Raw genomic sequence first — 27,900 nt, 5'->3', positions numbered from 1 at the left:
GGCGTAGACATCTAATGCCCGTGTCTTAACTAGATACGATGTGACAAGATTTCACCAACAAGTAATTTGTCTGTCCACACCGGATGCATGCAACTCCGAGACACGACAGAATACAGCTAATCAGAAGAGCCTGTGGATGGAGTCTCTTTGTAAGCGCTCTGCACATGCAACAAAATGGAATTGGAACACATAATCATTAGACCATTTTAACATGACTGAAAGGTTATTCTGACACCCAGCATTTGTGGTTCGTACTTTTGATCCAGACCAAAACAGAAAACGATACATTTAGTCCTGATTAAGTGATCTTCACAGTGATAACATGAAAATAATACAACAAAGCTTGTGTCTAGAAGAAAATTGCGTCATGGTCCACCTTAAGAAAGCAGATCAATAATATTGATCTGAAGAGCTCATCAAATATGTAAAGGGGTCAAAACAGCAGCAGGATTCCCTCCGTCACACACACAAATGAAGATCTGCTGCGAGGAGAAACAGCTGTTCTGAAAAACAGCTATGCTTGAGCATTCTGTCCTTTTTAGGGTCGCACCTTGTGACATCATGTCCTGTTTTTGGATCGATTACATGTCTTTGGTCAGTGTTGCGATCATATTTTAGTCGAACCGCACCAGATTTCGTTTGGAAGCTAAGCGAGATCCATATTTTCAGGGGTCTCAGTCCGCTTGTTTAGTGCGCATCAGGGTTCGGATGGCAGCGTTCACACTTATTAAAATGAACCGCACTAACAGAGCAATCGCACCAGGGTTCGTTTTAATCCAACCAAACATGCCAAGTGTGAACACACCCTAAAGCTGCGACAGTTTAAGTGTTCATCGAGCAACACTTTATTCAAGTAAGTGCATCATCCTGCTATTTAAAGTGCACTTTTTGTTTTGGGAATTTTCAGTGTGATAACACTACTCACACTATTTATTCTACAAAATAGCATAGAATAGCGGATAAGTACGCAGTAACATGAACTGGGACACACCTAGATCTGAGGTGAAATATTCATTGTCACTTTCAATATAGCTATAAAGTCATGCAAAATGATATTCAAACTCACATTAAATTCTTTTAACATTAAATAAAGCACATAATCAGTACCTGTAACCTGAGATTATAATTGTCATACTTTTTATATTGCTGTTGTTCCAGATTAATATGGAAAAGATACATTTTATCGCATGTTAGGATATGGTGCAAGGCAAAGCTGTAATTACACAAGCTAACTAACTGAGAAAAATGCCTTCAAAGTTTCAGACTAATTTGCTATCAATTTTCATTCTTCGCTTTCTTTGAGATCTGTTCTGTGAAATCTGTCAGTTTCAGTCTAAGAGACACAATTCTCTGCCTGTGTAAGCAGCAGTTCAGCTCACATTGTGCCTCTGCTCATATATCTAGCTGTCTGTCAGGAGTCAGGTGTTACCTGTGGTGGGATGACCCCTCCGCAGATCACCATGATATCTGGCCGGTTGAGGTTACGCAGCTCTTTGATGAGCTCGGGCACGAGTGTCTTGTGTCCAGCTGCCAGTGTGCTGACCCCCACACAATGCACATCTGCATCTACGGCCTGTTGGGCGACCTCCAGCGGGGTCTGTCATCATGGAAACGGACAACAACAACAAAATCCAGTGAAGTGACAAGTATTAGACTGTGAAATTAAAGTGATAGTTCAACCAAAAATTCTGTCATCATTTACTCACCCTCATGTTGTTCCAAACCCGTAAGACTTTCGTTCATCTTTGGAAGACGAATGAAGATCTTTTTGATGAAATCTGAGAGCTTTCTGACCTTCCACAGACTACTATGCAACTATCACTTGAGGTTCATTCTCGTGTTACGCAGCACGTTTGAGCTTCAGCAAGAGGTTTGTTCACGTGTGTCAAGCAGGTTCAGTTGAGCTTCTGTTTATGTTCACTGATCAATGTTTAAATGTGAATAAAAGCCTAAATTAAATCTGTTCATCATATAAATCGATCAAGTCTCTTCAGAAAATTTGGACTAAAACACTAAAATCAAATGGATTCGTTTTCAGTCTGACTGACGCATAACTGTCAATTGAGGGAAAGAAAGCTCTCAGATTTCTTCAAAAAGATCTTCATTTGTGTTCTGAAGATGAACGAAAGTCTTACAGGTTTGGAACGACATGAGGGTGAGTAATTACTGACAGAATTTTCATTTTTGGGTGAACTATCCCTTTAATACTTTTATTCAGCAAGGATGCATTAAATTGCTCAAAACTGACCAAGTGCATTTTAAATTGACAAAAGGTTTCTATTTCAAATAAATGCTGTTCTTTTGAACTTTCTATTCATCAAAGAATCCTGAAAAAATGGTTTCCACAACTCAAATCAACGTAACGTTGCAACTCAGCACAAAGTAAATCAGCATATTAGAATGATTTCTGAAGGATCATGTGACACTGAAGACTGGAGTAATGAAGCCGAAAATTCAGCTTTGTCATTATAAGAATAAATTACATTTTTAACTATACTCAAATAGAAAACCTTAATTTGAAATTGTAATGTTTCACAATTTTAGGGAAGCAATTGAGACTTCTTTCCTAAACTACAACAACAACAACAAAAATCTTACTGACCCCAAACCTTTGAACGGTGGTGTATATTAATGTGTTTAGGGTCAGAGACATTGGCTTTTAAAATGAACACCATAATCTGATGCAAAAAAACATATTGTGATGTTTTGTCCGGGAAAGTATTCATGCAGCACAAATGAGAAAACCGGATTATTCTTATTTTGAAAACTAGGGAGAAATGGGAGCTTAACTCTTAGGTATGCACTTGACCTCTTGATGTCTATGGTTCAGAAAGGATCTCTTAATTGATGATAGACTTGTCTTTAAAGGAAACATGAGTGCCAAAATGTCGGAGATAAACACGATTAGGAAAAGTTAAGCTCCATGAGATGACTCCTTGATCGTCTTTAACACATGGATGACTTTCAGAGGAAAGGAATAACCTCACTTGCAAAAGATCAGTAATGCATACAAATAAAAACTCTTTTAAATGGGAACAAAAAAGTAGAGATGCACCATGACGGATATAGTGTCTTTCATACCTGGAAAAGCGGGCCGACGTCCACATCAAACCCAAGGTCTGCGAATCCAGTGGCGATGACCTTTGCCCCTCTATCATGACCGTCCTGTCCCATTTTGGCCACGAGCAGACGGGGATTTCTGCCTTCATGCTTTTTGAACTGTGCGATTCTGAGAAACAAAAGCACATGGGATGATACCTTCAACATACTGACTAAATAAGATGAGGTTTCAAACACTTTTAATGGTGCTCCTGTGTAAAAAATTTTCACTTTGTGCTGAAACTAAGTCACATGGGTTTGGAACAACATGAGGGTGTGTAAATAATTTTGTGGGTGAGCTATTCCTTTAAAAGAAGAAACTTGTGGTTGGTTACTTCATATATTTTCCTTTAAGACTGTTGTTCTCGTTAACTAAATAAGTTACATATTTATTCAATAATTGAAATAAAGCCATTTTTGGTAATTGAAATAAAACTGAAACAAAATAAAATATAAATATTAGTTGAAGTACTAAAAAAATCTGCTTAAATCTGCTAAAACTTCAACTAAGATTAAAAATGAAAGTATAAAAATAAATATAATAAAAAATATGAATAAGTACTTCAATAGCATATAAATAATGCTAAAAGAACACTCACTCTTACTAAACAAACTTTACTAAATCTGGTTTTAAACAAAGGTCTGGATAATCAAGAGTATTTATAATATACGTTTATGTAATTAACTACAAAAGCAATTTAGCATAAAACTTTAAAATTACATGGTGCAAAATAATTCCCCTGTACAATGTACCATGTGAGTCTGAGATGTCGTAAGATCTGGATCATTTGAAAGTTTTGTGTTAAATATTTATGGTGTAATGTTTGATATGCACTGTCACATTGTCAATCTCATCTAATCTGACTGACTCAAACTGAGGTCAGAATGGGGCGGGTAGACAAGACATGCTTTAATCTGACTGCAAAAAATCCTTAAGACACACAAATACAGAGATATAGTGGAATCTCAGAGCTTTTCTCTGTCTAAGCCATCCTGATTTATCATCAATTCAGCAGCTAAAGATAAATCCAGTTACATTTAGTGCTTTATGAAAATAACAATCATGATGCCATAAGGGTCAAAAGGAAGATATCACACTGAATTATGGGGTCAGCTCAAGAGCAAAAAAAAAAAAAAGATTAAATGTCCGCAAACTGTTATTATTGTTTAATGCAACATTTGACCTCTTTTAGAGTCTTCATGAGCAGTATATACCATAGAGCAGTGTTTCCCAACCACTGTGCTGGTGCCCTGACAGGTTGTCAGGTCAGGTGTGCCGTGGAAAATGATCAAATTAAAAAAGTAAAAATAAATGCTACAAATAAGAATATATCATCGCTGTCAGGCCGAAACCTCATAACTATATTTCATCATTTTTTGTTTAATAAAATTAATGCTATTGGTCATCCTTTACGTCTGTATGTGGATTTTACAAATATTTAACCAATGAAAAGCATTTAAAAGACACTGTGGCTAAACCTCATAACTCCATTGGCTCCTCAAACTGTCAGTCAAAACTCCACCCGACCATATTGCGCTATCAGCCCATTTTACAGCTGGTTTCTCGGCTGTCACAGAGGATGCGTTAAAGCGGACATAAGGTCATGGATATTAGAGATAGCCTATAACAAAAGACAAATTTTGAGCTCATAGATTTTTATTAATTCATGCGCATCCATACTCTCATCATTTTCTTCATAGTAAAATGGCAGTAACGCACAAAGGCAGTATAAATAAAATGGAAATTGTGACGCGTTGATCATGCAAAAGGTTTCACGTGAGCACAAAATTCTACAAAAAACTTCAGAACATGCAAACCAAATATTTTCTACATTTAATAAAATAAGTCGGGCACTTTTGGCCACTACTACACATTTTTCCATAATATACTTTTACATTTTCGATTATGTCATACATTATATATATTATACTATATATACGCATTTATGTATGCATGCATGTATGTATGTATGTTTGTATGTATGTATGTACAGTACCAGTCAAAAGTTTGGAAACATTACTATTTTTAATGTTTTTGAAAGAAGTCTCTTATGCTCATCAAGCCTGCAGTAAAAAAACAAACAAACAAAAAAAAAACAGTAATATTATGAAATATTATTACAATTTAAAATAATGGTTCTCTTTTTCAATATATTTTAAAATATATTTTAATAAAGTAATTTATTTTTGTGATGCAAAGCTGAATTTTCATCAGCAAGTACTCCAGTCTTTGGTGTCTTATGATCCTTCAGAAATCATTCTAATATGATGATTTGATACTCAGTTATTATCAATGATGGAAACAGTTGTGCTGCTTAATATATTTTTTTGGAATACTTTTTTCAGGATTCATTGATGAGTAAAACGTTAACAGCATTTATTCATAAAAACAGCATTTATTCAAAATAAAAACCTTTCTAACAATATAAATCGTTACCATCACCTTTTATCAATTTAACGCATCCTTGTTGAATTAAAGTACTAATTTCTTTAAAAAAAAATAGTTATTGTTCCCAAACTTTTGAACGGTAGTGTATATTGTTACAAAAGATTTCTATTCTAAATAAATACAGTTCTTTTTAACTTTTTATTCATCAAATAATCCTGAAAAAAGTATCTCAGGTTATAAAAAAAATATTAAGCAGCACAACTGTTTCCAACATTGATCATAAATCAGCATATTAGAATGATTTCTGAAGGATCATAAGACACCAAAGACTGGAGTACTTGCTGATGAAAATTCAGCTTTGCATCACAAAAATAAATTACATTTTAAAGTATATTAAAAAAGAGAACCATTATTTTAAATTGTAATAATATTGATGAGCATAAGAGACTTCTTTCAAAAACATTAAAAATAGTAATGTTTCCAAACTTTTGACTGGTACTGTATGTATGCATGTATGCATGTATGTATGTATGTATGCATGTTTTTAATTATGCCAACTCCATTCCTCTAGCCTCATGCAGAATGAGTATAGTTCCAGGAAGTGGCACTCAGTTTTGGGAAGGGTAATTTGCAAACTCCTACCTATTATGCGCCAGCGATATCTCCTCATGCTCGCCGAACTCGCTGCGGTACGCTCCGCTCACCATGCGCGTGCTGGCCTTGTGTTCCCCGAAAACTGATTTCATGGCATCTGTGATCTCCCCCACCGAGCACCTACAGAAACCAACAGAATCCTTTAATCCACATATAACCACATTATAACATGCAACACAATTCCATTATTTTAGTTTGGATTGTTAAATGATTGAATTTGTGTTTGCAGTGCATTAAACAGGCAAGAATCACATTCCTTGTGTTCAAAGCGTGTGATCCCCCAATCTGCCGATGAAAAACAGCAGCTTTGCACTAAGCTTGGTAAAACACAGACACGCGGCACTAAATCGAGCTCTTCCAGCCAGACATCCAAAAGCAAGATAATATTTTTATAATATGGGGAAAAAAAGAAAAGAAACAAATGATGCATATGTGAGTTATAAAATGAGTATATAATGTAATATAAATGAGTTATCATCTCTATCATAACTGCGACCTATCTCTATCATAACTAACTCTACAAGTTGACAAATTTCTACGGGTTTATTGTGTCCACCGCTTTATCGCCGACCCCTAGGTATATGTGCACCAGGGTTGTAATTATAACTGAAACTAAAACCATAAAAAAATATACCTGCGATGAGCAAAAACAGACCATATAGCATGTGTAGGTTTCATGAGCGCCTATGGATGAGAGACCTTTACTTTGCTTTTGTCTTCCTGTCGCTTCAAACTATGATATATCATCATATATTATGATGGACGGCAGGACTCTGCTGCAACCTCACTCGAGTTTCTTTGTGACAGATTAATACTTATGCAAATTATTAGATCAAATCTAATAAATAATAAATGCCCACAATACTGATAAATAATTTGTGATCTAATGAATAATAAATGAAACACTAGATAGTGATGTGTTATGCAATAAAGAAGATAGTTCTGTCTCACAAAACTAAAAAGAATTCAAATTTACTGAATGTGTGAGAGGAGCTTGCATGTGCAGATGGAAATCTTTCACATCTTTAGCGCAAACGATGCAAGTCACTAATAGTATATGCCAATAAGTTACGAAGAAGTTTAGAGTTAAGGCCCAACAACGACAACTATAAAAATTACTATAATGACAACTAGTAAATGCTTGAGCTCTTTAAAGCAGAATGGATTCTGATTGGCTGTCAAGAGTTTTTATAATTCATCAGATAGAAAAAATAACTGTTTCTCTGTGCCATTATAGTTGTGGTGTGAACTCAACTATTATTTTATATTTTTAGTATTATTTTTAAAACTATATCTTAATCGTTATAGTTATCGTTCTTGTTGTGAACAGGCCTTTTGGGGTTGGAATAAACCTTTCGTGAGAGTGTTTGTGTTTTCAACTGTGAATTTCACCCAGTTTTCAAAGCCCCCTGCATCTGGAACTCACGTAGGTAAACTCACCGTGCTCTCGCAGCCTCCACAGCGAGCTCCAGGATATTTCCATCTCTGGTACGTGCACACTGCTCGATCGCGGCCAAGCACCTCTTCGCCGCCTCTGCATCTCTGCTCTCTCTGACCTGCAATGCAATGGCAGCCTCATTACCATCTGCAAACACTGGCCCCGGATGAGCCATACAAACATACAACAACATGGAATCAGTACGGAGTATATAAACAACATGGGTGGCATTTAAATTCATGCAGATGGAGGTGTGGGAGAGCATTAATACATTGTGGGTGAAAGAGTCTCAGAAAACACAGCATATAGTGCAGAATCAGATTATTATAACTAAAGTAATTGCTGTAAATGGGGTGAGCAAATTGTGAAGGCAGTGAAACACAGAGAAGGTACTGTGTTCCTTCACATCCTCTGGCTAGTGCTAATATTGTGCAGAACAAGTTAATTTAATAAAAACATTTTTTAAATGACTTTGTTTTAAATGTTTTGTTGAATACAACTAAATAATAATAAAAATAATTAGAAATAAATTTTCAGTAATTGAAATAAAGCTAGAACAAATATATATAAATATTAGGTGAAATAATTAAAGCTTTAAAAATGAATCAAAGTTATATAGGGTTATAAAAAACAACACAAAATGCATAACAAAATTACTAAAACTTACACTAAAATGTAAAACAAAAACAAATGATAATTCAATATATTAATAAATACTATAAGAGCACTTAATTAATGACAAACCCCAAAGTAATACTAGTGATTCCTTTGAAGAATCTTCATAACATACATTATATTTTCTCTAAGGACAACTTATAATATTAGATATTAATATTAAAATAAAGTTTGTCTCATTCAGAGGGAAGAGATGACAAGGTAGTTGAAGGTTCAATATAAGTTAAGCTCTGTCAGTTGAATTTGTGGCATAATGTCCATTATCAGAGATTAAACTTGTATCTTTTTCAAAATAAAATAAAATATTTCAAATAAAATAATTATGGCAAGTACACAGGCCCATTGATTTTGAGGGTTTAACCCTTGTGCATCAATTTAAAAAAGTTACTCATAGGTCCAAAGAGGACAAAAATGTCCATGTCAAAAAACAGTCATAAAAAGTTGAAGCTTGGGAGCACAGACTTAACTTTGGTATCATTTTAAAGAATACCCTTGGCAGATTATTGCTAAAGTTAAATTTTTTTTATAAGTAAATCCAAAAACAAGTTATATAGGTTTAAGTTTATGAAAATTATTTATGAATATTATTTTATATAAAATATATATTTTATGAAACAAGTTGAACTCTAAAACGGCTAGAAAACCAAAGCCATAAATCTAAATAAGTTGTGTTCCAAATTTGAGGTTGATATCTCAAAAAATGAGCTTTCAGTAAGATTTTGTTTGGGCGCAGTACCAAACTTTCCCCATTGGATCCCAGCAAAACTCCTCTGGTCACACAGTGATTGGCTTTGTTATTTGCAGTTGAGTTTTTCTCTATCAATACTACAAACACACAAACACATTTTTTTTTATATAACACACATACCAACCACACTCTGACATCCATAACAACACACCCACACAATTATCATTGCATAATTTATCCAGTTGGCTCTATAATAGCTCAAAATTCATGCAGTTAACAGTAACAAAAAACAAAAACTTACTCATAGGTCCAAAAGGGACAAAAATGTCCATGTCAAAAAACTCTCATAAAAATGTTATGCTTGGGAGCAAAAACTTAAGTTTGGTCTCATTTTAAAGAAGACCCTTTGCAGATTGTTGTTGAAGTGAAAAAAAGTGAAAAACGTGCAACCAAACTTTTTTTATAGAAGTTTAAGTTTATGAAAAATATTTATGAACATTAAAATTAATATTTTATATAAAATATATACAAGTATTTTGTATAACTAGTGCAACTTTTTTTTTCAAATGAAATGGGGGTGAAATAGTAAAATTACAATAAAAATAGACACCTGTGCCAAAATTTTATGCAGTAAACATTAAAAAAAAAAAAAAAAACTTACACATAGGTCCAAAAGGGACAAAAATGTCCAAGTCAAAAAACTCTCATAAAAATGTTATGCTTGGGAGCAAATACTTAAGTTTGGTCTCATTTTAAAGATGACCCTTGGCAGATTGTTTTTGAAGTGAAAAAATTGAAAAAAGTGCAACCAAAAAAATGTTATAGAAGTTTAAGTTTATGAAAAATATTTATGAACATTATAATCAATATTTTATATAAAAAATATATTTTATAAAACATTTGGAACTCTAAAACTGATATAAATTCAAAGCCATAAATCTAAACAGGTTGTGTTCCGAATTTGAGGATGATATCTCAAAAAATGAGCTTTCAGTAAGATTTTGTTTGGGCGCAGTACCAGACTTTCCCCATTGGATGCCAGCAAAACTCCACTGGTGAACACAGTGATTGGATTTTCGATTTGCAGTTGAGTTTTTCTCTCTCAAATATTACAAGCACACAAACACACTTTTTATTTTATTACACACATACAAACCACACTTAGACATCCATACCAACAAACCCACACAATTATCGTTGCATAATTTATCCAGTTGGCTCTATAATATGCCGAAGCAGAAAACAGGAATAAAGCGAGTATTTGCTTTATAGGCCTAACCTGAAAAAATGGCACCATCTGATAAAAAAATGGTAAAAATGTCAATTTTGAAGCCTTGCCAACAGAATGAAAGCCTATTAAAAAAGATTGCATCATTTTATAGTTAAACGGCACAGGGATTAAAAAATGCAGTTTTAATGGGTTTCAATGGGGACATTTTTGTCCAAAAGGCGCTGAGAGGAAGTATTTTGTGTAACTAGTGCAAAATAGATTTTTTAAAGGAAATGGTGATGAAATAGTAAAATTCCAATAAAAATACACACCTGTGCCAAATTTTATGCAGTTAGCATTAACACAGGCAAAGTGATCCAAAAAACAAAACTGAAAAGGACAAAAATGTCCTCAAGGATGCACAAGGGTTAAAAAGAACAAATGCGCAGCTTGAAATGTTGTTTAGTTGCAGACTTCCATTTCCAGTGTATTACTTTACACATATTTGCTGTTCTTTTTCACAACATGGAGTCTACATTATTTTCCAAGGTACCAAACATAGGTATCATAAGGTACAGTACATACTTTCTGAACTGAAGATGTTTTGGGAAACCATGAAGAGATGATGTGTGCACAGATCCCAAATGCTTCCAGATCAAACAAACCACCTTCAAATATTTGAGCCGTCACTGACAGAAACTATAAAATTGAAATCATGGTTTCATGCATTTACATTTTCAACATCAATATACAGACTCTGTCATCACATGAGAATTCCCAAGCAACGTGCTGTCGACTTGCATTTATCATCAAACTTCAAACTAAAGTTTATTTCTTAGCGTGACAACAGATAAAACAACCTGCAAGAAAGTCTTCACTCCAGGGAAATGGCAATAAACCCAAAAGTGCCAAAATCACGGTGTGATTTGAACATGAAAAATTTATGACACACACTTTATCACATCAAACTGCTCTATAGATACTTAGAAAACATGCACCACAAATAAGTGATTAATTAGATCTTCACAAATAGCCATGCATTATTAGAAACTCATGACATTTATTTGAATGTCAATGTTCAGAGGGTAGAGTAGGACAACAAAAGACACTACATATGGTCTGGTGTATGAGAAACGATTGTTAGGAACCTTTTTCCTGTTGTATGGGAATGCAAACTTCACAACACTTGTATTCGAAATGATTCAACCCCCATTGCAAATCAGGCTTATTGGCAAAATGTAGACTTTCAGCTGTTTGCAATGAACAAAAAGAAGTTTCATTTTCAGTTGAATTTGGGGAAACCACTTGAAACATTTGTTGTGTTGAGCTATTTCAATTACTTTTGTTTGATTTGTTCATTGCAAACAGCTGAAAGTCAGTACATTTTGTTAAAAATTGCAATGAGGGTTGAATAATTTCGATTGCAACTGCAAGACAATCAGGGAAACATTGATCTTGAACATTTACATGCCAAACACACTGATTCACTAAAATGATTTGGTCAATCATTAGCCTTCATCACCATGCTATTTTGCAACGGCCAACCGACTGCACAGTATCCTACAGATTTACTGCTGAAAGCTCATTAGATATATTAATAATCCCTTGAAGGAAAAGATAAATGCAATCCAATATCAAAGCATTATATCTAATTTGATGCAGGAGATCAAATGATGAGCAAATGAAATGCATTTCAGTGAATCCACTTAAAGAGGGTGGATTTACAATCCCTCTTATTGTATTATATAATGAATTGGAAATCATAGTTTTCTTAAAACCAGTGTATCTATTCTGGTATTTATGATACAGGGAATGTCTGATTTTGGTATCTGAGAGGTTACTAAAGGGTCTGACCCATGTCAGGAATGCAGTAACATTTGTTCTCTGAAAGAAGGGCTAAATCAGTAAACACTATGTACTTGTTTTGTAATTATTTTCAAGTTAAGTTGAAAAGTTAAAGTTTCAAAGATAATGTCTTTAAATGACCTAATATGCGTAAAGAACAGAATGCTATGTTTGGATGTTGCTAAAGGTTACTGTTTACCTATCATATGACAGTCATATGGATAATTAGGTTATCAAATGATAAAGTATTAGTGTTAGTTTGAGGCTGGATCCCGTTACTCATTGAAGTGTGGAGAACTTTGTTGAACTTCAACTTTCTTTTGACTCCAGGGGCCAGTTGCATTAAATTAGCCACTATGTTAAGACAGTGTCTTTACTAGTTTGACCAACTACCAGTTAGCCAAGGGGTAATCAGTCTTACTTTTCCATTTCAAAGTAAACCGAGTACCTTTTTATGTAGCTGACTTTAAGACTAGTCTAAGCAGTTTATGCAACCGTCTTTTTTAACATATTGGTCTCTTTATGTGGTCTAACTGCAATTCCCTCACATTAAATATCATTAACACTGGCTATTAATATTTCTCAGACATTCTGAGTTGCTATGTTGGCTTGTCGCTCTCAAAATAATACAATAGCTCACACAAAAAGGACAGCTAGAAATATACCACATACATTCAATTTTTTTCAAATGTTTTTGAAAGAAGTCTCTTGTGCTCACCAAGAACAAGTAAAAAACAAAAGAAAAAGAGTAAAGGTGCAAAATATCAGAATTATAAATGTTAACTTTATTTTTTAATGTTTAACTAAACATTATTTTTAACTATTTGTATACATTATAAAACTATTTATTTCTGTGATGGCAAAATGTCACATGATCCATTATCATTCTAAAGACTAGGGGACAAACGGATTGTAGTTGATCCGTACGGACCAGGCCCCATGGTTCAGCACACATGTGTTTTGCGGATTAGTTTCACCGTCAATTTGGTACACGTGCGCACAGCCACACACACGGAGACATGTTTCAGATAGAGTGCGAACAGCGAATTGATTCCTTTTTCGCATCCCCGTTCGCTTGAACGGACACATACACACAAAATTATGTCAAGAAACCTGTCTCAGCAAAACACTTTAATCTATATATAATTTAGTGAACACCAGTGTTATTTACATTTAGGCCTTATTACTACATCTGTACCTGAATTCATACAGTTAGACCTTACTTTATTTGTAATTTGTAATTGTATTTATCTATGCTTGTAATTAATGCATTTGATTGAATTTTTTTTAATAAAATGTTTTTATTAAATAATAATGTTTGAACATTATTAGTTAGACTGGTATCGAAGTACTTAAAGTGTGCTTTAGGTAATAAATGGACAGCAAAGCTACATTTGTCGCCCCAATCCCCAAAATAATTTTGTGCTGATCCAAAAAATCATCCGATACATTCATCAAAAACCATAATGTGATTCGAACTATGAGTTTTGTGATCCGTTGAACCACTAAGACAGACAGTGATAATAAAAGACAAATTCAATATACAACTTATTGATGATGAATACTATGTACAGGCAACCAGATGAACCCAGAATAGTTTCTTAAGTATTTTTCTATAGAAAACCATTCAAAAGAAAACGCTTAAAAGGTGCAGCAAAATAATGCTTCGCGAAAAATAAAGCGAAGATGATGAAAGAATGACAACTAAAAACAAAAAAAGTTGGTAGTCACCAGCAACAGCACACCAGCTCCAGAGAAACAATGACACTTAAAACTGTCCTATTACTACAGCTAAAATTACAACAACAGCATGTTACTCACATTTGGAGCAGAAACAACACAACCTCTGTGTCTGTTTTCAGGCCTTCCCGTCCACTAAATCCACTAAAGGCATCTCCAACGCTGGAAAGTTTTTCTAATATTACCGCGGATCCTAAAGCTCTTACCTGATCATAACCCTTCTTATTCCAGTGATATTCTTCTGAGCTTTTCTCTTTTGTAATGTCTCTCAGCCATCTCTCTTTCTACAGTCTTTCTTCAAATCTCCCTCTTGCTCACTCTCTCTCCTCCCCCATCATGAGTGGACACGCCCCCTACTGCTGATTGGCTACAAGTGTGTTGTGGTGCTCAGTCCGATTCACTTTCAACAGGGTTTCACGGATATCGCTTACTGTGCCTTTAATCATTTTGCATGTTGCATTCATATTCTGGTCTCTGCTTGCTTATATATATTACACATTATCAATGAGTTGTATACTGAATATGATCTTTAAATATGTTTTAGTACTACATTAAAGACACTTTAAGCGTTTTTTATGTTAAGTGTTTAAGAATGTTCCACTGATTTAGTGATTGAAATACTGCAGCAGGTGCTGAATATGGATCAAAAGTGCATTTTTGTCCACACATTTTCATTTCTGTGCTGCAGTTCTATGGATGTTTTGCCCTCCAGGTCTCCACGGCAGTCATGTAACTGAAAACTATGAATGTGATAATTATTTTTTGGATTTATTATAAATTGCTTCTACTAAATGAAATAAAAACTGCAAATGTGTATTAAAAAAAGAAAGAAAACTGAACATATGTTATTTTAACAAAACGTAACTATTCCAAATCCAATTATCTCAGCTCAAGACTAATGCAACTTTCTTTTCATGCTGACTTGAAGTCCAGATCGCTCCTACAGCCTTGGATGCTTCTCTACTTTCTCTGACTCTGAAGAATAAAATGATCAATTATGACCATTTCAATGGAACACTTCAAGTGCTCGATTGAATTAAAGCCCTTGTTTGTGATTAGGTAACTTCACAGAGTGCTCAGACTATACGTGACCATCTCAGATCACGTCAATACGGATGAAGGCACTCGACTTCAAAATCTGTGCTGTGAGTCATCGCCAGAGGGAACTAACCTTCTGCAGCTTTTCAATCTGCTTGTTGCGCACAGCTGTGTTGTCGATGGAAAGCACGTCGACGGATTCTTCCTTCTCCAGGCGGTACTTGTTGACCCCCACGATGACCTCAGAGCCTATAGTGAGACAGAGACAGTGCGAGAGGGCATCAGTAGCAGAGCCTAAAAAATGAAGGGCAACACTAGACACCTGGAGCTGAAATAAATCATCACAGCTTCGCAGATCTATGTGCACAGCCTGTAGGTAAAGATCAGAGGGTACAGATTTAATGGGCTCAATCTTCTCATTATGAGGCGAGGATATTACTCCATATAGAAACGAAAGCTCGCAGGGAGCGTTCTATTACCTTACAGCACATGTTCATTAAACACAAACCTGGAGAGATATCATTGCAACTGTCTTGGGTAGTCAAGAGTTTTGGCTATTGGAATCAAGTGTAGGCTGAATCAGAATCAAAATGAGATTTATTGACAAGCATCTCCAACGAATTTGTCTTTGGAAAATAATTAAAATAAAATACAGACAAGTGAATAAAATATATAGAGTAAAGAAATCGACAATAGACAATATACACTCACCAAAAGGATTATTAGGAACACCTGTTCAATTTCTCAATGCAATTATCTAATCAACCAATCACATGGCAGTTGCTTCAATGCATTTAGGGGTGTGGTCCTGGTCAAGACAATCTCCTGAACTCCAAACTGAATGTCAGAATGGGAAAGAAAGGTGATTTAAGCAATTTTGAGCGTGGCATGGTTGTTGGTGCCAGACGGGCCAGTCTGAGTATTTCACAATCTGCTCAGTTACTGGTATTTTCACGCACAACCATTTCTAGGGTTTACAAAGAATGGTGTGAAAAGGGAAAAACATGCCTTGTTGATGCCAGAGGTCAGAGGAGAATGGGCCGACTGATTCAAGCTGATAGAAGAGCAACCTTGACTGAAATAACCACTTGTTACAACCGAGGTATGCAGAAAAGCATTTGTGAAGCCACAACACGCACAACCTTGAGGCGGATGGGCTACAACAGCAGAAGACCCCACTGGGTACCACTCATCTCCACTACAAATAGGAAAAAAGAGGCTACAATTTGCACGAGCTCACCAAAATTGGACAGTTGAAGACTGGAAAAATGTTGCCTGGTCTGATGAGTCTCGATTTCTGTTGAGACATTCAGATGGTAGAGTCAGAATTTGGCGTAAACAGAATGAGAACATGGATCCATCATGCCTTGTTACCACTGTGCAGGCTGGTGGTGGTGGTGTAATGGTGTGGGGGATGTTTTCTTGGCACACTTTAGGCCCCTAAGTGCCAATTGGGCATCGTTTAAATGCCACGGACAACCTGAGCATTGTTTCTGACCATGTCCATCCCTTTATGACCACCATGTACCCATCCTCTGATGGCTACTTCAAGCAGGATAATGCACCATGTCACAAAGCTCGAATCATTTCAAATTGGTTTCTTGAACATGACAATGAGTTCACTGTACTAAAATGGCCCCCACAGTCACCAGATCTCAACCCAATAGAGCATCTTTGGGATGTGGTGGAATGGGAGCTTCGTGCCCTGGATGTGCATCCCACAAATCTCCATCAACTGCAAGATGCTATCCTATCAATATGGGCCAACATTTCTAAAGAATGCTTTCAGCACCTTGTTGAATCAATGCCACATAGAATTAAGGCAGTTCTGAAGGCGAAAGGGGGTCAAACACAGTATTAGTATGGTGTTCCTAATAATCCTTTAGGTGAGTGTATGCATGTACAAATATGTAACATTTAATTATTCAGGAGAATGTGAATAAGATGAAAGAATATGTTAAACATATATAAGTCTGAATGTTTGGTATTGCACAAATGTTTTTTTTTTATTGCACAGTGGATGCAATAGTCCATGTTATATATTATTTAGGGGCAAAACCACCCAGGAAGAGTGAGTGGGGAAATTTGGAACTGATGATGCAATACTGAATGAGAATAAATGTAAAGTCTTACAGCGATGATTCTTACATTAGAGTTTTGTGGACTTTCATTCACGTGTATTAGCCTGGAAGTCATCTATATATACTAGCTACTTATTTTAGTTTAATTGAGATACTACTATACATTTTTATTCATATTTTTCATTAGTTTTATCATATTAAAGCTTGTTTTTTGTTGCATGTTTTTGCAATTTTATTAATTTATGTTTTTTAATAGTTATTTCATATTAGCGAACTGTTATTTTATTTTTGTTATGGTATTTTAGTAATGAAAATGTTTTTTGTTGTTGTTTTTTTTTAAATGGTTTTAGTTTTAATTTTAGCTAACTATAACAACTCTGCCCCTAAAATATAAGAATATTTTTTAGCAGAGTTACACTACCTTTACAAAGTTTGGGGTAACTTTTCATTCACCAATGATACATTAAATTGATCAAAAGTGATAGTTAACATACTGTATTTATAATGTTACAAAAGATTTCTATTGAAACAAAAAATGCTTCTTTTGAACTTAGTCATATCAGAATGCATATTAGAATCAGCATATTATAATGATTTCTGTAGGATCATGTGACACTGAAGACTGGAGTAATGAAAATTCAGCTTAAACATCACAGCATTAAATTACATTTTAAAATATATTAAAAAAGAAAATAGTTATTTTAAATTGTAATAATACTTCACAATATTACAGTTTTTACAGTATAAATGCAGCCTTGTTGAACATAAGAGACTTCTTTAAAGTAGTGCACACATTTAAAATTTGGAAAGCAAACAAAAAATTGATGACTCGCCCTGCACTATACAGATTTGTCTGATTAAATGCTCTTTAAAATGAAGAAGCCCCTCCCTCTTGTAACTAATCACGTCAACGAGTGGATCTGAACTGGTATGAGTGAGTGGAGGCGGGGCTAATTTGCATATTCATAGAACCGTGTATACTAAATGAGGCAAGGGTGTAGAGTTACATTCAAGCTATTTTAAGGCATGAAGAATTTTTTTTATGTCATTATATATAATTTTGGTGATCAAAGATGAGTTTTAAGGGATCCTATTATTGACTACAGGCGGACTTTAAATAAAGAGAAAGGCTTTCTGAAAACTTTCTCAAAATAAAGAAATGTAAACCCTGAACAAGTGAAGTGAATGAAAGGACATAAGATAAATGACAGGCTGGTCCATTCATACATATTCCAACACTCATGCACATGAGAAAAAAATCCATCGAGGGCCCTCAAGATCAATGTCTTGACTGTCTGGGGCCTTAACAAACCCAGGGAGCTTCATACATCTGCTGAAAACCCAATATGGGTTAAATTCTGTTTGAAATGTTGCTTCTTGCATCTTTCAAAGACCCTGGGTCCACTCAGTAAATATTTACACAAACATCAAGACCACACGGATCATCATGGATTTGAAATAAAGTTTGTGAATAAAGTTTAAAGATTCAGAAAAATGTAAAACAAAGAAATGTAAAATGAATTAGAAATATTTCAGGTAGTTTAGCCCAAGCACTGCTGTCATTAGAGTAAAAAGAAAATGTTGGGGGGGGGGGGATACTTCCTGCAGAAACTTCAAATTTTTCACTCATTCTTGAGAGCAGTGTGATAATAGGCTCTTATAAGATGTGTGTGTGGTTCATGGCAGGTGTTGCTAATGCTTCCACCACTTCATTAATGTGATTATTTATTTACACACTTTCTGTCCTCCCAGAGTCCATCAGGACGCATTAGAGTGGCTTCTGAAGTCTTTAGCGATAACTGTGTAGCGTTCGCCCAAAGAGAACATCACCTGCGCTAGCCTACAGCCATTAAAATATCCAGCTGTGCGGCATCTGTGAGTTATTTAAATTATGCATAACTCCATGGAGAAAGAGCCACTTGCAAAACATTACCTGATGTGAAGGAACATTCAATTTAAGACATCAAACTTAAGGCCTCAGGACTGGAAATAGAAGCATGCATGAGAAAGTGAAAATCTTGTGTTTCAAGTTTTTCATGGAGGTATTTGGCATAATGATTTTTGTATGCGAGTGTCATGCATGTTAAAAGACTACCCCCTAGTGGCACTGTATTTCTCAATCAGCAAAGCATAAAAAAAAGGGAGCCAATTAATGCATCACTCAAGCATGTCAATATCGGAGATCTCAAACTTAATTTTTAGACTACACAGACAGAATGATCAATTAAATCATTGTTAATATCTCTGCATCTGCAGTTCTGGTTCACTATTGATCAGAGCATTATGCACATCTGTGTATAGAGATCTTATATGGCATCTCTACTGCCATCTGTCACAAATCCTCCGGTGACGCCAGAGAAATCTACTTCAAAACAACAACAGCAGATGCCACAAGATGCAAAACAAAATGTTCACACTTTTCTCTCACTAATTCTAATAGAATTCTAATTTGTCTTCGAATATTTCTTCGAATGTCCAAGAAATTACATTAATTCAGCTATTTTTGCCATTTTCTCCCCCCTGAAAGTAATGAACTTTCTGCATCACACTGTCATTTCCATCACATCTAAAATTATGCATTTAACAGCATACAGATGGAAATTACATTTTAAACATTTCTGGAATGAAATGCCCAACTTCTTTCCAACTCTAATTACATAGCTAGCTTATTTCGGCATGCATACTAAAATACACACACACAAACTATGTTTTCACATTTTGGCAAAATTAGTGCTTGGTTGGAAATCATTCAGAAGTGCTTTACGATGTCATCTTCATAAATCACATGGCAACAGTAGTAATTTGTGTAAACACGGACAAAAAAAATTGAGACAGCTGAAAAATGTAATTATTAAAGTATTTTTCTAGATTAAAAGTCTAGTGACAAGGGCAAAAAAAAATAAAAAAATCGAATCTAATAGTATATAAAAATAAATATTATATTTTTAAACCAATTAATAAAATGCAGAGAAAAGACAAAACAAAAGACAGCAGAGAGCAATGCTAATATTCCAAAGCCGTGTAAATCATTTCTGATACGTGTTAACTTCAGAAGTTTCCATTCCTTTTGCAGTTTTAAAATTCCCTGCTATTTCTAGGTTTTCAACAACTGTGAAAAGGCTAAAACCGGATGCTTGACAAGACAGTTTAAATTCTTTCCAGGCAATTGTGTTCCAATTTCTGAGCCTGTCACACTGATAACAAGTCACATAATAAACAGAGCAATTCCAAGAGTGTCCTCACACCATCGGCGCTCGGGCCCTAATTAGGCCAAACTTCGAGACAGGTTGTATTACTGCTATTGGGTTCAAAATGAACAGATGCCACCCCAAAAACACGCCCTACATTCAAAAACCTCTTCAAACGGTGCTGATTTTTCACGGCAAGCGTGTCAGTGCTTCTGAAAACTGTCTGTCACCAGAGTGCATTGACAAGCCGTTTAGAGGGCGTGTGGTCTGTGGCCCCAGTTTTCGCTCGAGTGATTGATTGATGTCTCCACAGCGGGCGAGAGGATCCTAACGTGACATCTGTCTTAACACACACTCACTGCTTATCATCTATTTATTGTTAAAGAAGAGGAGATGTCAAATCCTCTCTGTAAATACCAGACTCTTTCCTGTTGAAGCAAACCCTCTCAGAGTCAATCATCAGGAGCATCAATCACTTCCTGAAATGGTTACAATGTCATCGCTAACCTAGCTTACTGTAGTGATGATGCTTTTTTTTATTTAAGTTTCCACCTTATTTTTCAGGTAAGAGTGGAAGTGGCCATTTGTAAATTGAATGTGTCTGGCTTCCGGTGTCATCCGCTTTCAGTTATTTTTAGCTGTACAAAAAAGCGTGTTCGGCTGCTTGATATTGCAAACTCCTATTTCTTACCCTATAATTTCAATGTATTGTCGTAATTATAGACACACTGGTTTGTAGCGCAAATAGTTTTACCATTTACAGCATTTTGTCTTGTTATTTCCCTATAGCGGCTAATGAATTGGAAGTCTCGCACATTTACGCAAAATAAGGAGAATATAGGAGAAGCCTGTAGTTGAAAAATTAACTGGAGAAAATGTAACGTCATTTAAGATATTCATGTCTTTCTTTCTTCAGTCTAAAAGAAATAAGGTTTTTGAGGAAAACAATCCAGGATTTTTCTCAATATAGTGGACTTCAACAGGAACCAATGGTTTGAGACGTGTGAGAGCGTGTTATAGGCTATATGTTATTGCCAGATATGACGACGCGCTGGAACACTCATCACCGCAGATGAGAAGCTGAGCATCAATTCATCAAGCCAACGTGCAAACTATCGCAAATCAAAGTGAAAGTAAGTCTCAGATGCTTAAGACAAAATCATCATCATCATTAAAAGTTAAGAAACTAAATGATCTTATCAGGGCTGTTGCCGCTCTCTCTTATTGCGGTCTTTGATTTAGAAATTTTAGCTGATGATCAATAAAATGCAGCTCATATCTGTTGCTTTCGGTGACGTGCACTCCATTAAATCTGCATATAGCGCGGGAATTGAAGATCGGATTTAAATCCGTTTCGCAAAAACACATTTATGTGACCAGGTGTAAATAGAATCGTTTTGATAAATCTGATAGCTATCCGATCTGAGAAAACGTGGAGGGGTATTTACGACAGTGCAAGTATTCCACAGCGACTCTAGGGGTCGCTGTTTGACAAAAACACAATTTCTCCACAGTGTGCCTTTAAATGGGACATTAGTCACATGTACTGGGCTGTAATTATGTATGCAGGCTTGTGTATATGAGTGTTTTGCTTTGGTACCTGAATCAATGCGCGCTTGTCTGCGGGCGGCACATTCCTCGATGCGCAGTTTGGGAATTCCCTCGGCCACAGCGCGAGCCATACCTCCCATGTCCTCAATCTCAGTGATGAACTAAACAAGACACAACGAGAACAGAATTCATGTAAACATACACAATCAAATAGATTGCTAGACCTTAAGCAACAAATCGGAGTGTTTAAACTAGAAATAATTTAAGCAACTACTTATTCTCATAAATCTAAGAATAATTTTTATGACAGGGTTATGACTGTCATAACTGATATGGCAATCATTTAATTATTATTTGTATTATTATTATTATTATTATTAATATGCATTAAATAAACATTTTGTAATTATGATAATTTGAAATTATGCAGTAGTAATAATAGTACTACTACTACTAATAATAATAATATTCATACAATCAATACAATTTAACATTTATTAATTAAATTAATAAAATGTATGAAGCCAAGTCAAATGACATTTATTTATATAGCGCTTTATACAATACAGACTGTTTTAAAATTTATGTTAATTTAATTTGTAAATTAGATTTTACAAATTAAATTTTAGCAGTAAAAGTTCTACATCAGCTCTACTTCATATACAATTAAATATCGTTTTAACAAGACAATAAAACAGATTAATACATTTTTATTTCTATCGTCACTTTAATTAAATATTTATTATTTTATTACCATATTTAAAATGCATTACGTAACATTTAAATGTACAATAATAATAATAATTTATATTTGCCATTTAAGTCAACACATGTATTATTTATTTTAAACATGATTATTAATTTTAGTAATGATAATATTACTATAATAACAGTATAGATTTACAATACTAGCTATATCGTGTCAGTTATTAGCCATAACATCAAAATAAGTATCAGACAAAATTTCTACAGCCTCTGTGTGTCATTAATCATTCATTATGTGCTTTTTAAGAAGCATCAAGTGTTTTAATAACAGATCTATATATATATCATGTAAAGTCAAGTGGATTTATCAATATGCAGACAAATGAGGGGAAAAACACAGATTATAATTAAATACATTTGTCACCACTGATTATAATATATGATGCATAACATTAGACATCCACACATAAATATCTGCAAGTTAAAGGTTTATCAAGGTAATATAAAGCAGGTTTATATTATATCAAGGTTTACAATGTGGTACGAACCGTGAGTGCTGAGTTGTACACATCATTGGTGAGGGCCTCCATCATGTAGGACCCACCCCAGGGGTCAGCCACCTTCGGGATGCCCGACTCCTCCTGGATGATGATCTGTGTATTGCGGGCGATGCGTGCGCTCTTGACCGTGGGCAGACCCAGAGCCTCGTCGAAAGAGTTAGTGTGCAGAGACTGTGTGCCGCCAAATATTGCAGCCATTGCCTCGATTACGGTACGGACCACATTGTTGTAAGGATCCTGAAGGACAGACGGGGTACATTTAATCATGAGACCCATCGCAACATAACTGGAGGTCGACCGATTCATCGGTTTTGCCGATATATCGGTGCCGATAGTTGATTGGTGGAACTATCGTTCGTTATCATCAAAAATCCACACCGATAGTTTTTCCGGGTTGCACATTTAGATAAGAATATTTCATTTAGCACATTTCAGTTCAGCACTGTTTTACTTGGAGTGTTATGTTTGTTTTTAATCCAGTATCCATTTTTAAAAATATCGGTTGAATAATCGGTTATCGGCATGTACGGTCAAACCTAAATATCGGTATCGGTAAAATCCACTATCGATCGACCTCTAAACATAACTTATGCTAAAAATATGGCTGGATTTTGGATCAATGATATCTCCCCCGGGGACGTCACTAGTCGACTACCCAGCATGACATCACAGAAATTGAAGACAAGCAAATGGCAAAATGTCACATACTGCCCGTCAAAGATGCGAGTTAACACTGTTACGCTTTACTGCACCACCACGGTTTATTTAACAAGCTATTGTCCATCATCTATCAAAGAGCAAGAGAAACAGCTGTGAAATCACCAGCTGTGAGTGTGAACGAGCCTGCGGTCACAGTACCTGCTCAGTGAGGGACCATCCAGACGTCTGACAGTGAGTTCTCAGCAGGAGGGATTTGGAGTTCTTGGGTTGGAACTTCTCTTTGATGAGTGTCGCCCACAGACGGCGTGCGGCCCTCAGCTTCGCTATTTCCATATAAAAATTCATGCCGATGCCCCAGAAGAATGACAGTCTAAAAAGAGATCATGCACAGTAAATCACAGTACTGTATATGAAACCTTTAGAAAACTCAACATGTGATCAGCTAAAGACAAAAAAGAAGGAAAATCTGACCACGCCCCCAAAGTAGTTAAATAATTACATCACAACCGTAGATATTTGATGATCGCACTAAGCCACATCACTTTCCTCCCACCACCATGCATTTTCAAAATTCATATAAAGTTACCGGGCAACTGGTGAGTAACACTGTTTCAACGCGGATTTCTACTCGCATTTGGCGCTTTGAACACTGGCTAACATGTTAATAGTGTCCGCAGATGGCGCCACGAATGTAACATTCACAGATTTAAGCAATTAAATCTGATATATAAATACAGAAAAATCACATCGCTGTGTGCTTTTCTTTATTATTATATCATTATCATCATCTTTATAACCTATAATGTAATTATTCATTATTATGCATTAAATAAAATGTATAGTAACTGAATTAATTAGAAATAATATTTTCATATATAGTAGTAGCAATAATACAACATTTATACAATACGTTTTAAGTATTTTATCAATTTATAAAATGTATCAATTGAAATTGTATTAAAGAAACAGATGGGTTAATTATATGCATTTCTAATACTATTCATATTATGATTAATACTGTTAATGATAATAGTGGTAGTAGTTATAATAATGTATTATTTTACTATACTTTTATTTAATATGTATTGTGTAATATATCATTTAACATGTTTAATAATAATCCTACTACTAACAATAATAATGTGTATACAATCAATACACTTTTAATACATTTCATTAATAATTTATTACATTTCATTACTTAATAAAAATGTATTAATTCAAGTTTGTATTAATGACTAAATAAAATAATCATAAAATGTATGTTTTTTTTATTATTATCACTATGTATCCGTTATTTTATTATCATTATTATTACCATTATTGTTTAATAAGCATTGTGTATAATATTATTTAACATGTTTTTATTATTTTATATTATTATAATTTAAAATAAATTCATGTTAAATTATATATTACACAATAATAATAATATAATATAAGCAATACTAATAATATGGAATTGTAGAATTGTAGAGAGATGAATGGAAATGTCAATGAATCTCAGAGTTAACCTGGGAGCGAACTCATCGATGGTGAGTCCAGCCTTCAGTCCGGTCCTGCAGTATTCCAGTCCATTGGCAATAGTGTAAGCCAACTCCAGGATGGCATCAGCGCCAGCTTCCTGTATGTGGTATCCACTGATGGAAATAGAATTAAACTTGGGCATATTCTGTAAGGAGACAATTCAATGTGTTACACGGAGTCGAGATTCAACAAATTGATTCAACAAAGACAGTCAAAACTACGAGGGTGTGAAAAGCACATATGCTAGGATCACGAAATATCAAAGATCAAAGAAATCAATCACAATTCAATATGTAAATATAACAAAGGCAACATCACTATCATATGCTGAACATTCTATCAATACAAGTCAGTGGAAGATTAAAAATGAATCTTAATCTTCTTAAAAGTATGTTTGTTTTTTTTTATTAGTTTTTAAAGTTCATAGACAAAAAAAGAAACAATTATAGAAGTTGTGTAGAAGGAAGAAATATAAAAAGAATTAATCTAAGAATGACATTTATATGTCATGTCACACAAGCTGTACCTTTGAAGTGTAAGCGAAGATATCGGCGATGGCGTGCATCGACGGCTCTGGAGGGAAGATGTAGGTGTTTCGCACCATGAACTCTTTGAGAATGTCGTTCTGGATCGTGCCGGTCAGTTTCTCCTTGGGCACACCTTGCTCTTCTCCGGTCACGATGAACATGGCTAGAACGGGAATGACGGCTCCGTTCATCGTCATGGATACCGACATCTTCTCCAGCGGGATGCCGTCAAACAGCAGCTTGGTGTCCTCTACGGTGTCGATAGCTACACCTGCCATTCCCACATCCCCATGAACTCTGGGATTGTCCGAGTCGTAACCTCTGTGCGTCGCAAGGTCAAAGGCCACAGAGAGGCCCTGCTGGCCCGCTGAAAAAGGAATTTATATGACTTTTAGCTTTTTTTTGATCAACTGAACCCCTTTTAACCTAAAATATTTATTTTAAGACCCTCTAAGATTTTAAGTTAAAGGGATAGTTCACCCAAAAATGAAAATCCTGTCATCATTTACTCACTCTCATGTCGTTCCAAACCCATAAAACTTCCGTTTACCATAATTGAGTGCTCTCTATGTTCTCTGATTTATGTTTATATGTGAATAAAAGCCTAAATTCAATCTGTTCATCATATAAAGCAATGGAGTCTCTTCAGAAGACTTGGATTAAACCGCATGATTCATATGTTGGTTTTTTTACGGTCTCTTTATGAATGTTTTGAAGCATCAGAGCTTTGGGAGAATAGACTATCAATGGAGAGACAGAAATCTCTCAGATTTAATAAAAAAAATCTTCATTTGTGTTTCAAAGATGAACGAAAGGCCTTGCAACAACAGGAGGGTGAGAAATTTCTGGGTTAAATATACCTTTAATATTGCAACTTTTTAAATAATTCAACAACACATTCATGGTTCTCTGTCAGTTAATGATCACATGAAATGCAGATAAAGAAACAAAATATTTATACAATATTTATGTAATTTTATATAATACGCAAAATATTTTATGTACTATTTTAATTTGATTGTGATTTTTTTTTATTATTTATTTGAATAATTTAATGAATATATTTAACTAAAATTTTCATGCGAGTGAACTGGTATATTTTTTATATTGTGATTTCATACCTTTTAGATTGTCTCTGTAAAACTTGTTGCTTTCCTCTACAGTGCTGAAGCCAGCATATTGCCTGATGGTCCAGGGTCTGTAGGTGTACATGGTGGGGTACGGCCCTCGGGTGAACGGGAAGACTCCGGGCAGCTCATCTTCCACCGCGGCCGTGTCCGTCTGAGTGTATACGGGTTTAATGGAGAGGCCCTCAGGGGTCTTCCAGATCAGATCCTCTGGGTTTTTCCCTTTCAGCTGCTTCTTGGCCAGGGCCGCCCAGCCCTCGTGGATCTTCACTTCATCTCGGTGTGGGGTGGCCGTATGGAACTGTCTGGGGTGGCGCTGGAGGTCAAGGGTCGAGGATACAGACGCTCCCAACAGTCGTCTGGCTGTCAAAGACACGCATGCCTTCCGTGCGGTCAACATGTTGTATGCATTGGGTATATGAGAGCGAGTTTAGTTACTCAAGGGTATCTAATAAAAAAAGAAGAAAAAATAAACAGGCTTTCACTTCAAACAAAAAACTATTATATGTTTTATTATGTGTGTGTAAATAGGTATATGGTGATTAGCATTCAGTCTTTGATTCTGAATCCTGAAAGTCACCCACACAATACGACTGTTATGAAATACAGAAAATACCTAGCAAAGCCTCCACTAGCAAACATGTCATCAAACAGTACATTTTATATTATAGCATTTCTATTACATTACATTTCTATTACCATTAAACAAAATATATTAGCAAATGTCACATTTAAAGCCGTAAACATCACGGATCATCAGCCACTTTCACTATTATCCATTGAAGTTTGCAAACTTACAGGCCTATTTAGATTATCCCGTTTGGAACCTTTGCATACTAACAATAATTGATCATCTAGGACCGACGAAATAACACTTAAATGCAAGCGGTGACATTATAATGTTGTAAAACAGAACATTTAATAGCAAACCAAAAGCTATTTCTGACCTTGCGTTCTTCTATTTACCAGACACTGATGATGACACGCTGACAGGCGTATTGCGCTCCAGCCAATCACATTTAACAACAAACCAGATTCAGCCAATCAGCATCAACTCTGACCCGGATGTGCACTGTATAACTTCACGGATGATATTGAGGCTTTGAATCAAAGGTTCCGTTTAATGTTTTTTAAAAATATTAGATGTTTTTGTGGATAAGACCCGCCAAAATTACAGTTATAGTTATAGTATAGCTAG

General features: G+C 35.2%; 1 protein-coding gene across 3 annotated transcripts in view; it reads right to left on the bottom strand.

Annotated features, from left to right (window-relative positions):
• The window catches only part of mmut (methylmalonyl CoA mutase), a 32,961-nt gene extending 5,196 nt beyond the window's left edge, over positions 1-27,765 (bottom strand). Inside the window, exons 1-13 of one of the 3 annotated variants that reach the window (XM_081379163.1) lie at positions 27,650-27,719; positions 27,501-27,556; positions 26,697-27,150; positions 25,575-25,942; positions 25,036-25,193; positions 23,720-23,891; positions 22,850-23,098; positions 21,646-21,757; positions 14,910-15,025; positions 7,583-7,698; positions 6,131-6,262; positions 3,082-3,229; positions 1,430-1,597 (exon numbers count right to left, since the gene is read on the bottom strand). In XM_081379163.1, the coding sequence (XP_081235289.1) occupies positions 1,430-1,597; positions 3,082-3,229; positions 6,131-6,262; positions 7,583-7,698; positions 14,910-15,025; positions 21,646-21,757; positions 22,850-23,098; positions 23,720-23,891; positions 25,036-25,193; positions 25,575-25,942; positions 26,697-27,102 (2,145 nt within the window). In that variant the 5' untranslated portion in view covers positions 27,103-27,150; positions 27,501-27,556; positions 27,650-27,719. Of the gene's footprint in view, positions 1-1,429; positions 1,598-3,081; positions 3,230-6,130; positions 6,263-7,582; positions 7,699-14,909; positions 15,026-21,645; positions 21,758-22,849; positions 23,099-23,719; positions 23,892-25,035; positions 25,194-25,574; positions 25,943-26,696; positions 27,151-27,500 lie in introns of all 3 variants that reach the window. The other 2 variants (XM_081379161.1, XM_081379162.1) reach the window with 2 other exon arrangements.
• Positions 27,766-27,900: the final 135 nt, after the last annotated feature.

The sequence above is a fragment of the Scardinius erythrophthalmus genome, assembly GCF_964197995.2.
Source record: "Scardinius erythrophthalmus genome assembly, chromosome: 11".
Classification (NCBI taxonomy): domain Eukaryota; kingdom Metazoa; phylum Chordata; class Actinopteri; order Cypriniformes; family Leuciscidae; genus Scardinius; species Scardinius erythrophthalmus.
Note: the sequence above shows the minus strand (reverse complement) of the source record. Positions and strands in the feature narration are given on the sequence as shown.